At 36.7% G+C, this 12366-nt stretch overlaps 1 protein-coding gene across 7 annotated transcripts in view; it reads left to right on the top strand.

The window, feature by feature from the left end:
• The window catches only part of PTPRK (protein tyrosine phosphatase receptor type K), a 612930-nt gene that overhangs the window by 228265 nt on the left and 372299 nt on the right, over positions 1 to 12366 (top strand). For all 7 annotated transcript variants that reach the window (NM_001191537.1, XM_024996500.2, XM_059889627.1 and 4 more), the window contains exon 3: positions 1725 to 1996. In NM_001191537.1, the coding sequence (NP_001178466.1) occupies positions 1725 to 1996 (272 nt within the window). The remainder of the gene's footprint in view (positions 1 to 1724; positions 1997 to 12366) is intronic.

Raw genomic sequence — 12366 nt, 5'->3', positions numbered from 1 at the left:
AAGAACAGAAGCATCCTGCTTCTATAAATTGGTTTGGGATCCAGAATATCTTATTTGAAAGAAAAGGACAAAATTTCTTCAAAACATACAAGGATAGTTTATTCTATGAATGTGCAATCTGTGAAAATCGGGAGCGGGGGGTTATAAGAAAAGAGAACTGAGAAAAATTAAGGGAAAGTAATGTCAATGATGATCACTATAGTAAGCTTATTCTGTCCTTGGCTTAAATAACTAACAGTGTTATCACTTGAAATCTTCACAAAAGTTCTGAACCATATAATACCCATTGACCAGGAATTGTTCAGACTTGAAATCTTGAATTTCTGGTTTCTTAAATAGTTGAAGCCCTCCTATGTGCTATGATTTGAACTTGTAAATTGAGGGTTAATTGAACTGGGTTGATGGGTAGTCAATGAGTGGTTAGTGTGCCATGGAAACAGTTACTATGTTTTAAGGAGGAGACACAGAGGGTTGATTAATTCCTCAGGTTTGTCAAGAAGAGAGGTCAAAGTGTAACCTTTGTGGGTTCTGTAACACTACATATAATACATTTTGCGGGGGGAGTGTTAAAATTACACCCTAGGGAAAAATATTTTACAATAAAATTGTGTTCTACCTTAAGTGTGATAAATGGGTATCATTACTTGAAATGTAAATATTTACATTTTTGTAATATATGACTTTGTTAACATCCACAGGGACATGAGAAAAACTGGTTGTTGTTTTTTTTTAAAGCTCCTTGGACTAATATCAGCAGTTAATGTTCAAATCCCATTTTTACACTTAGCTCTGTATGACTTTGCTTGCCACACAAAGAGTGTGTGTTTGAGGGTGGAAGTATGAGGAACTGGGAGGTTGAGATTCTTTATGTTCTTTTCCTCCTCCTGTTAGATTTCCAAATGAATATTTATTAAGCCAAAGGTAGTGGAGTAGATTAGTGATTTCAAACCAGGTATCTGGAAGCTCTATAAGACCATAGAGACTATTGCAGATTCAAGGACAATATAAGTGGTGATTAGCTGTCAACTTAGTGGCAGAGGCTCCAAGTAGGTGAATCTGCTTTGTGTCAGATTCTCAGTTCTAGAAATTTTGGCATTTTTACACTTCAGTCCTCACACTTACACTGCAAAGTATCCTTATTCCTTGAGCAAGTCCAGAATTCTTAGTACATTGCAAAAGGTCACACAACTTGCTTACATGATGATCCTGGAGTCTGAGATCAGAAATTGATTCTGATCTGTACTAGTAGCCCCTCTCTGAGTTAAAATTATGAATGGGGAAAGAATAATACACTCCCTCTGTAAATCAGGCCAATAATACATTTCTTTGATTGTTTGCTAAAAGACCTTTGTTTAGCAAGAGTAGAGATAATTTAGGGTGGGAATCTGGATTGAACCCGGCTCTGCATGATCTGTTTGACTTTAAGTTACTAATTGTGCCTCAGTTTCCTAATCTGTAAAATAAGAATAACTGATTATTGTGGAGAGTAAATTAATTTGTACATGTTATGTACTTTGAACAATGTCTGTTACCCCCTATGAATTCAGTTCATCTATTCACTTGTTTGATATCTTTCTATATCTCTGTTCTGGAAGACATAGTCTTTTTAAATTAAATTTAATACTCAGAATAGATTGGTATCATTTTTAGCTTTATTTCTGTTATTATATTTTCCCTTTTGCTTATATATCTATTTGGTCTTATTTTATGTGATGTCATTTCAGGTTCCTATATGATAGTGGACTCTTCAGATCATGACCCTGGAGAAAAAGCCAGACTCCAGCTGCCTACAATGAAGGAGAACGACACTCATTGTATTGACTTCAGTTACCTGTTATACAGCCAGAAAGGGCTGAATCCTGGCACTTTGAACATATTGGTTAGGGTGAATAAAGGACCTCTTGCCAATCCAATTTGGAATGTGACTGGATTCACGGGTAGAGATTGGCTTCGGGCTGAGCTAGCAGTGAGCACCTTTTGGCCCAATGAATATCAGGTAATCATCTGTTCTTTTCTAGTTCATGATTTGATGTCCTTGGATCTCACTGTGTATATAATACTTAGAGGTAAATACTAGCCCCATAGGGATGAGAGATGATTTCTTTAGTCCTCCTCCATCACTGTTCTGGAGAAAATGTTTAAATACATTGGCACAAAATCTTCAAAGTACAGAAGATATTTCAACATATGGCAAAAGGTAGTTTAGGTACAAAATTTGTTGGTTGTTTGGTGAAGAGCTGCTTACTGACAGACATATTTCTGTATCTCTGTTCTGGAAGAAATAGTCTTATTGAGTTGAGCATAATATTCAGACCGGATTGGTTCAATAACTTCCTGAAAATAATATTCAAAAAATAAACATGAAATAGGGCTTCATGAAATGTCTTAGCTAAGGAGAGGCATCTTCAATAATTTTAAAGTATTTTGTCAGTTACATAAAGTTAAAAGCAAACAAAACCTCACCAAGAATTTGAGTTCTGGCTTCAAGATAAAACTAAAGGATTTCAGTAAGAGTTTAGAGTCTTCATTCTAGTGACTAAGTGACTGCTTCATTCTATCCCATTGCCACTTGACTGTCTAATTACTCATTATGACTCGAAAGTCTCTCTGTACATGACCTATCAGGGCTTTTCTAGCCCAACCATTAAAAAAAAAACAATCAACCAAAAACGTGGTCCATATGTTGGACCAACCAAACATGGCCTTTGGATTCCGCTCCCCACAAATGCTTGATGTAATTATGAGTAAACTGGACAATGAATAGTGTCAGTACCTACATTGTGAGTTGTGTGACTGAGTTTATATGGTTTAACCAAAAAAGTCCATTTACCAGTTTGGAAAGTTGTTAAGTAATCTTCATGTGAGGTTCAGTACCTGCTAACAGAAAGTTACCTCTCCTGAAAATTCACTTCTTTGCTAGATTTTGGAATTTAAACTTTTAAAAGATTTGCCTATTTGTATCTTATTATAGAGCTTAACAGAGATGGGTTATGTAAAAGTATATTTTTATTATCATCGGTGAATAATTTATAAGGTAATAACAGTTTTATTTCTGCTTTAAAAAAAGCATGTTAAGCTTTTCTTTATTCCTGGGAAGAGGGGTGAGGGAATCAATCCATTGTTTTAATCGCTTTGTTTTTGAATTGATTTTTTGTTTGTTTGTTTTATTAAAAGTCTCTTACTTCATAGTTATAGTTCTAAAGGTAAGGTTCTCCATTTAGGGTTATGTGTCTATGAAGATTTCAGTGGATTCTTATTAGGTGCTAGTTGATTCCATTATTCCTGAGCAGAAGGATGTTTCTCAGCAATCCTGGAGAGCCATCTGCTTCTTCAGGGCGCACAGCTCTGGAAGGGCTGCGTATGTGGTAGGTGAGTGGATGGAGCTGTGTAAAACTAATGCTAAGAGCACTGAAGCAAGATTAATGGGCTCATCTCTGACAACAGTGGGCTGATGGCTGTCATTGCTGGGTCAACCTCACAGCACATTGTTTTTATACTAATTTCTTTATAATCTGTTACTAGAGCTTAACACAACATTGAAAAGAAAAAGCTCTGATTCAGCAAAATATAGCTGCCAATGAATTCAGCCTCCTTAAAATAAGTTAAAGCTCAGATAACAAATCTAGCAGAAATATTAAAAATTTGGATTCTAGAGTCCAGTTGCTTATATTCAACCCTGATTTTTGTTTGCTACCTGCATAGACAGTTCAAAAGAATGAAACTGTTAGTTATATCTTTGGAAATAAAAACCCATAGAGGTAGATTTTGGTAAATTCAACAAATAATGTATCTGTGGTATCATACTGCTGATCTTTTGTAACTTAGAATACATTATGCTTTCTCCTATTTTTTGGTAAGATCTATCTTTGAATCATTGATATAACATTTTCTTTCTCTCTCTCTCTTTTTTTTTTTTACCAACTTGTAATTTCTATTTTATTGTGTTATTTTTAATTGAAATATAGTTGATTTACAATGTTATGTTAATTTCTGCTGTACAGCAAAATGATTCAGTTATACATATATATTTATCTTTTTAATATTCATTTCCATCATGGTTTGTCACACTTTACTGAACATAGTTCCACAGTAGGACCTTGTTGTTTATCCATTCTATTTGTAATAGTTTGCATTTGCTAATTCCAAACTCCCAGTCCATCCCTCCTTCCCCCAGCCCCTCCCCCCATAACATTTCCTTATGGTGCAGATTTCTGTAATGTTACTTTTAATGTTGAGTTATAATACCAAGAACTGGATAAATGTTTCTTTGTTCAGTCTCATTTTTCATGACAGAGCTGCCTAGGTTACTTCTACCTGAGGTACTTTCAATAAAACTGTGCAAAAGGAACCTGTGCAAGTTTCAACCTGGCCAGTGAGATCTTTTTGCGGATCTCTTTGAGAAAATGATTGCTAAATACATAGAACCTGTGGGTAAATGTCTCTTTGTTGCAGACTAAAATTTGAGCAATTTCTTACGTGATTACTTCCACATCCTTTTCCTTAACCTGCAAAGCTTAACAATCAATGAGAGAAAATAACAGAGTAGAATATTTTTTATTCATGTGTTTAGTGCTCAGTAAATTACTTGATTGATGTTTTCATCAATTTTTGTCATTCAGATACTAGTAGTATCTGTATATCAGTTATTAGAAACAACTATATTTATGTAGGATTTTTGCTATTAGGAAATAACATGAAAAACTTTTGACTATTGTTTAATGCAGAAACTTTATGTATTTTTAAAATTAAAATATAGCCATTGCCATGTGCCATTTTACAAATCTACTCTTTATTCTTAAAACAATACCATTTATTTTTAATTTTTCCAGACTCTAGGTTAAGTAGAATTGTGATATTCTTAGAAATTGATCTCCTTGGTTCCACAATTTTCTCAACTTCTCTTCTCCAGAGATCTTACACTCTCTGGACTTCTTTAACCTTTTTTGTTTGTTTGTTTTAACTTTCTCATTTTTCTAACTGCCTTTTCTTTTGTTTGTCTGGTGAAGACGCCTATCTTTCTTTGCTTGAACCATTCTGTATCTGACCACCCATCTTGTACAACCCCTTTTCACCCAACTTTAATAATAACAACAGAAGCAATCAAAAATAGGCTGAGAATACTACTACTTTTAATTATTAATAGTATGGGATAACCTTTGTATAAAAATCACAATCCTGGAAGTGAAAACAAATGGTCCTTACAAGCCAGTCCTTCTCTTTTCCATTTTTCTGTTGAACTAAATATCTGAAAAAGATACAATATATCTTTGGTATGGTTTTCCCTTCCCACAGATTCCATCTTATCAGATGCCTAAAGAGAAGATTGATGTGGTAATTTGATTACTAGTTTTCAACCTCAAGAAACCTCAGATTTGAAAAAAAGTACATGAAATTGTGAAATAAAGGCAAAAGTGATTCTTTGAATAATGAATTTTGGTTATCTGGAAGATTAGGATAAGGGCCCATGGACTCTGGGGCCAGCACTTCCTAGGCGAATCTTGACTCTACTATTTAGCAGATGTACAACCTTGGGGCTGTTTTTTAATCTCTTTTACTGTAGTTTCCTCATCTGAAACATGAGGATCACAACAGTACCTGTCTCACTGGGTTTTCTAAGTATTAAATGAGTTAATACATACAGAGTGTTTGGAACACTCTATCGTAGGTGTTTATACTAGTAAACTACTCTTACAGTGGGTGTTTATCATAAATTAGGTTAACATTATGTTGAATAAGTAAAAAATAACTCTATTGGATTTAATAACTGCTCAGCATTTTTCTTTAATTGTGAAACATACTGTATATTTTTTAAATAGCAGATTTAGGTTCATAGTCAATTTGAGAGGAAGGTATAGAGACATCCTTATGTATCCCTGGTTCCCACACATGCATAGCCTCCCCCATTATCAACTCCTACAAGAGAGGTGTGATTGATGAACCTGTGTTGGTTATGATAGATGAACCTGTATTGACACATCATAGTCACTCAAGGGCCTTCCCCAGTGACGCTAGAAGGAAAGAACCTGCCTGCCAATGCAGGAAACATAAAAGACTCAGGTTCAATCCCTGGGTTCGGAAGATCTCCTGGAGGAGGGCACGGCAATCTATTCCAGTATTCTTGCCTGGAGAATCCCATGGACAGAGGAGCTACAGTCCATAGGGTCTCAAAGGGTCAGACATGACTGAAGCGACATAGCACAGCACAGCACAATCACTCGAAGTCTATAGTTAATGTTAGAATTCACTCTTGGTGTTATATATTCTAAGACTTTAGACAAATATATAATGACATGTATTCATCTTTATAGAATCAGAGTATTTTCACTGCCTGAAAAGTCCTTTGTGTTACACCTCCTCTCTCCACCCCACTCTCTTTTTTTCTGGTTTTTAATTTATTAAAAGGTCTAATTTTTTTACACATTATTAACACATCATGCTAACTTCTGGAGATACACGGGTAAAATCCCTCTTTTCCTGAGGCTTACAGTCTAGCTTGGCCCTTTAAAAATGTAAAGATAAATAAATGTAAAGATAAAAATGTTAATCAGAGGTGGGGTCTGCCTTTAAGGAGCCTCGTCCAGATGGGCATGTGAGATATGTGTAGATAAAACTTTGAAACAATATATATTTAATAGCAATTATTAAATGACTTAAGAGGGATAGATATAAAATGAGGTGGGAAAAATGAAAACAAAAGAATTGTTTCCAAAGTAATTTGAGACAGAAATGGAACTAGAATTCTTGCCTCTTGATTTCTCTGTTCCTTGATTAGTTTGCTTTCTAGCGTATCTGTTTTGGTTAACCAGCACTGTCTATAGTGAAACAGGACGAGCAAATGTGAATTAATTTCTGACATAAGTGTTGCAGTGATACAATAATGCATAAGGAATTATTTCTCACCTGTGTCTTCAGAACAATAGATGTCTTTTTAGCTTAGTGTACTAATTACAGAAAGTAGCATATTACATGCATTTTTTTTGCCATGGTTACAAGTTGCTATTTCCTCCTATTTTTATCGACCTTAAGTAAGTACTGTAAATTTTTAAATTGCTCGCTAAACAGAAGCAAAAATAAAGAAAACAAAAAACAACCCAAATATCATGAGGTATTATCTTAGTGTTGAATCTGAACTGAAGAATAGCACACCTCTAAGAATATAATTTTCTCCACTCTGGAAATCTGACCTGTCTTGAATGTGTAAAACTAAATTCTGCTTTGGGATTAAACCCATTAGTTTCTTACTGAACAGTGAGGTTGTTACCAAATGAGGCAGGCAGACATAACTTCCAAAACTATTAGTGGAAACCTAATCTGCTGTTTTCCATTAACTGGGTGCACATCATTAATCACAAAAATGATGCGTGATGAAAACTACAGGGGTTTGGCCTGAAATTGGAAAGTGATAATATGGCAGAATGTGCCTTTTTTTTCTCACCCCCTAATTCACTGAGAAATAAACACTGAACTTTTGCAAGCCATTTTCTTCTTAACATTTTCCACTGGTTTAAAAAAAAAACAAAAAACTGTAAGAACTGGACAAGCATGGGGTCTTTTATTTTTGTTTCCATTTTAAAGGTTTATGTTAACATGTACTGCACTGATATTTTGGCAGTGGAATGTTTGTTGCACTCCAGAGATACTGCTGCTTTGGATCCAAGAAGATTGGGACTTAAACCAAATGACTGTTTACATAAATAAAAAGTCTCTAAAAGATTACTCTTGAAGGAGAGGGGCTGAAATAAGAGCATGCTCATGAACCATCCATGCAAAGCATGAGGAAAAGAGGATAGCACTCCTGTGCCATAGCTCTTGGGATGCTTCCAATGTTTATTGGTCTTTAGCCAACCTTGTAGAGCACCACGGAAGAAAGGAGGTTAGCAGTATTTTTCTTTCCTAGATGTATTTTCTTTCCTAGTCTGCTTGAGGCACCATAACAAAATACTACAGACCAAGTGACTTAAACAACAGAAATTTATTTCTCTTACCGTGTGAAGGCCAAAGATCAAAGTGCTGGTCTATTTGTTTCCTGGGGAGAGCTCTCTTCTTGGTTTGCAAATGCCTACCTTCTCCCTGTGACCTCACATAATAAAGAGAGAGTGCTCTGGTGTCTTGTCCTCTTCTCCTACAGGCACCAGGCCAATCGGATTAGGGTCCCACTCTTTTGAGCTCGTGCTAAGTCATTTCAGTCATGTCCTACTCTTGCGACCCTATGGACTATAGCCTTCCAGGCTGCTCTGTCCATGGGATTCTCCAGGCAAGAATAGTAGAGTGGGTTGCCACGCCCTTCTCAAGGGGATCTTCCCCACCCAAGGATCGAACCTCAGATGCCTCCTGCATTGGAGGCAGGTTCTCTACCACTAGCACTACCTGGGTTCTTAATTACCCTCTAAAGGCACAGTCTCCAAATACAATCACATTGGCAGTTAGGATTTCAGCATATGAATTTGGTGAGGTGTTGTAGAGGACACAATTCAGTCCATAACACTAGGTATATCTTATAGGTATAATGTCATCGTTTACAGCCATTATAAATGACTCTGGCTCATTATTTTATATGACAGTATTGCAGATATTATGAATTTTTCTGTTCAGTAGTCATTCTACTCACTTTCCCCAACTTACTTTGCAGATAGGAGTGGCACAGCATGAGCCAATGAGTTATGATTGAAAGTCAGCTGGGAGACTTCTGGGAAAGATGTTATTCTCTGATTAAAAAGAGATCCATGTTGTTGCATGAAAACATGATGCTTGGCCCTACTGTAATTATTTTGTAACTCAGAGAAAGAAGATAACAAATTGAGGGTAGCAGAAGAAAGTATGGAAGGATCCAGGGTCCTACTCTCAGACAACAACAGCAATAAAAATAGTATTATAGCAATTTTTAGTTGAGTATTCTCCCATGCAGTTTAAGACATCCTATTATATCATGTCATATCTTTCTTGAACTTTCAGACAATCCCACCTCTCAACACATTGTTTGTAGATAGCACAAGTGAGATATATGGCAAAATTAAAAGTATTTTTATCTATCTATGAATGAAGCAGTTAATATTTTTCAGTCCAGTTGCAGAGAGAAGACAAAGCTATATACCTGAAAATGTAAATAGGACTATGATAGAATGAATCAATGATTGAAAGGAATAGAAAGAAAGGAAGGAAGGATAATTTGTTGAGATTCTACTATGTATAAAACACTGAGCTGGATACTTCCATATATGTCACCTTTACCTTATTTTAATACTTGGTCAAGTGTTAAGTGAATGTTTATTATCTTCATGAGCATGGACTCAGTTGCTGATTATGAAGTGGTCAAAATTATTCCCCTTTTCCTCTTTACTAGTTCAATTTTGTTTTAAAAAATTTAGACTTCAGCCATATCAGTGACATCTGAAGTTAATCATAACTAGGCTTGTTTAAGTTCTGGTAACAGTATTTGCCTAACATGGGCATTCTGGCTCATTCTTACAGTAGCACCATACCTTCTGTTTGATGGGCTGTTAACAAAACAGCTTTCTGCTGCTCATTTTTACTCTTAGTGACTCCCTGTTTGTTTCACTGAAAGTACTCCCAATAGATTTGACAAAACTTCCACATTATTATTGTCATTGTTTTTCTTTAAAATTATCATCCTGCCAGGGTGACTTCTCTCTGGTTGTGTCAGTGATTTGCCTTTATTATAAAACACCTGCTTTACTTTCCCTTTGGACTCTGTTTGCTTTGATTCATTGATGAAAGTTACAGTGTGTAAACAAATTAAGAAAAGAGTCCTAGTAACACAATTACTATTGCAAGTATATGACAGAAGTCTCTTGTTATTCTACTATATTATACTTGTTTCCATTTAGTATAACAGGAACTGCAAGTATCTCTTCACTAATTTTTTGAGGAATATCTCCATGAATTAATGCACTTCCCATTTAACAGATTGGAAAAATAATGAGCAGTAAGCAGAATTAGGCAGTATTGTTCAGTTGATGACTTTTCTTAGGAGTTTATTTCATCCAAGGGGACTGAGGAAGACAGATGTTCCAAAGAGTGGAATAGATGCCCATATTTCTCTTGCTCACTCACTTGTGTTCAGCTCAGCTTGTTGATTCCAGATTAATGCAGTTCTGATTCCTTGTTTTCCATGCCTCTTTCTCCATCCACTCCAATATTCTTGCCTGGAGAATCCCATGGACAGAGGAGCCTGGTGGGCTGCTGTTGATAGGGTCACAAAGAGTTGGCAACTGAGCACCCACAAATGGGCTGATCTTCATTTACCAAGATGAACAAAGTATATATCCTACTGGGGGAAATTGATTATATTCTTTGCAGCCAAAGATGGAGAAGCTCTACACAGTCAGCAAAAACAAGACCTGGAGCTGACTATGGCTCAGATCATGAACTCCTTATTGCCAAATTCAGACTTAAATTGAAGAAAGTAGGGAAAAACACTAGATCATTCAGGTATGACCTAAGTCAAATATTTTACGATTATACAGTGGAAGTGAGAAATTGATTCAAGGGATTAGATCTGATAGAATGCCTGAAGAACTAAGGACAGAGATTCGTGACATTGTTTAGGAAGCAGTGATCAAGATCATCCCCAAGAAAAAGAAATGCAGAAAGGCAAAATGGTTGTCTGAGAAGGCCTTACAAATAGTTGAGAAAAGAAGGGAAGTGAAAGGCAAAGGAGAAAAGGAAAGATACACCCATTTGAATCCAGAGTTCCAAAGAATGGCAAGGAGAGATAAGAAAGCCTTCCTCAGTGATCAATGCAAAGAAATAGAGGAAAACGGTAGAATGGGAAAGACTAGAGATCTCTTCAAGAAAATTAGAGATACCAAGGGAACATTTCATGCAAAGATGGGCACAGTAAAGGACAGAAATGGTATGGACCCAACAGAAGCAGAAGATACTAAGAAGAGGTGGCAAGAATAAACAAAAGAACTGTACAAAAAAGACCTTCATGACCCAGATCATCACGATGGTGTAATCACTCACCTATAGCCAGACATCCTGGAATGTGAAGTCAAGTAGTCTTAGGAAGCATCACTACGAACAAAGCTAGTGGAGGTGATGGAATTCCAGTTGAGCTATTTCAAATCCTAAAAGATGATGCTGTGAAAGTGCTGCACTCAGTATGCCAGCAAATTTGGAAAGCTCAGCAGTGGCCACAGGACTGGAAAAGGTCAGTTTTCATTCCAGTCCCGAAGAAAGGCAATGCCAAAGAATGCTCAAACTACTGCACAATTGCACTCATCTCACAGGCAGCAGGAGCTGCACGGGCTGGTAAAGTAGTGCTCAAAATTCTCCAAGCCAGGCTTCAGCAATACGTGAACCGTGAACTTCCAGATGTTCAAGCAGGTTTTAGAAAAGGCAGAGAAGCCAGAGATCAAATTTCCAACATCCACTGGATCATCAAGAAAACAAGAGAGTTCCAGAAAAACATCTATTTCTGCTTTATTGACTATACCAAAGCCTTTGACTCTGTGGATCACATCAAACTGTGGAAAATTTTTGAAGAGATGGGAATACCAGACCACCTGACCTGCCTCTTGAGAAATCTGTATGCAGGTCAGGAAGCAACAGTTAGAACTGGATATGGAACAACAGACTCGTTCTAAATAGGAAAAGGAGAAAGTCAAGGCTATATATTGTCACCCTGCTTATTTAACTTCTATGCAGTGTTCTCAGTATCATGAGAAACACTGGGCTGGATGAAGCACAAGCTAGAATGAACGTTGCCAGGAGAAATATCAATAACCTCAGATATGCAGATGACACCACCCTTATGGCAGAAAGCGAAGAAGAACTAAAGAGCCTCTTGATGAAAGTGAAAGAGGGGAGTGAAAGAGTAGGCTTAAAACTTGACATTCAGAAAACTAAGAGCATGATATCTGGTCCCATCACTTTCTGGCAAACAGATGGGGAAACAGTGGAAACAGTGACACATTTTATTTTTGGGGGCTCCAAAATCACTGCAGATGGTGACTGCAGCCATGAAATTAAAAAGATGCTTGCTCCTTGGAAGAAAAGTTATGACCAATCCAAACAGCATATTAAAAAGGAGAGATGTTACTTTGCCAACAAAGGTCTGACTAGTCAAAGCTATGGTTTTTCCAGTAGTCATGTATGGATGTGAGAGTTGGACTATGAAGAAAACTGAGCACTCAAGATTTGATGCTTTTGAACTGTGGTGTTGGAGAAGACTCTTGAGAGTCCCTTGGACTGCAAGGAGATCCAAACAGTCCATCCTAAAGGAGATCAGTCCTGAGTATTCATTGGAAGGACTGATGCTGAAGCTGAAACTCCAGTACTTTGGCCACCTGATGCAAAGAACTGACTCATTAGAAAAGACCCTGATGCTGGGGATGATTGAAG

This window comes from Bos taurus, chromosome 9 (genome assembly GCF_002263795.3).
Source record: "Bos taurus isolate L1 Dominette 01449 registration number 42190680 breed Hereford chromosome 9, ARS-UCD2.0, whole genome shotgun sequence".
Classification (NCBI taxonomy): Eukaryota; Metazoa; Chordata; class Mammalia; order Artiodactyla; family Bovidae; genus Bos; species Bos taurus.
Note: the sequence above shows the minus strand (reverse complement) of the source record. Positions and strands in the feature narration are given on the sequence as shown.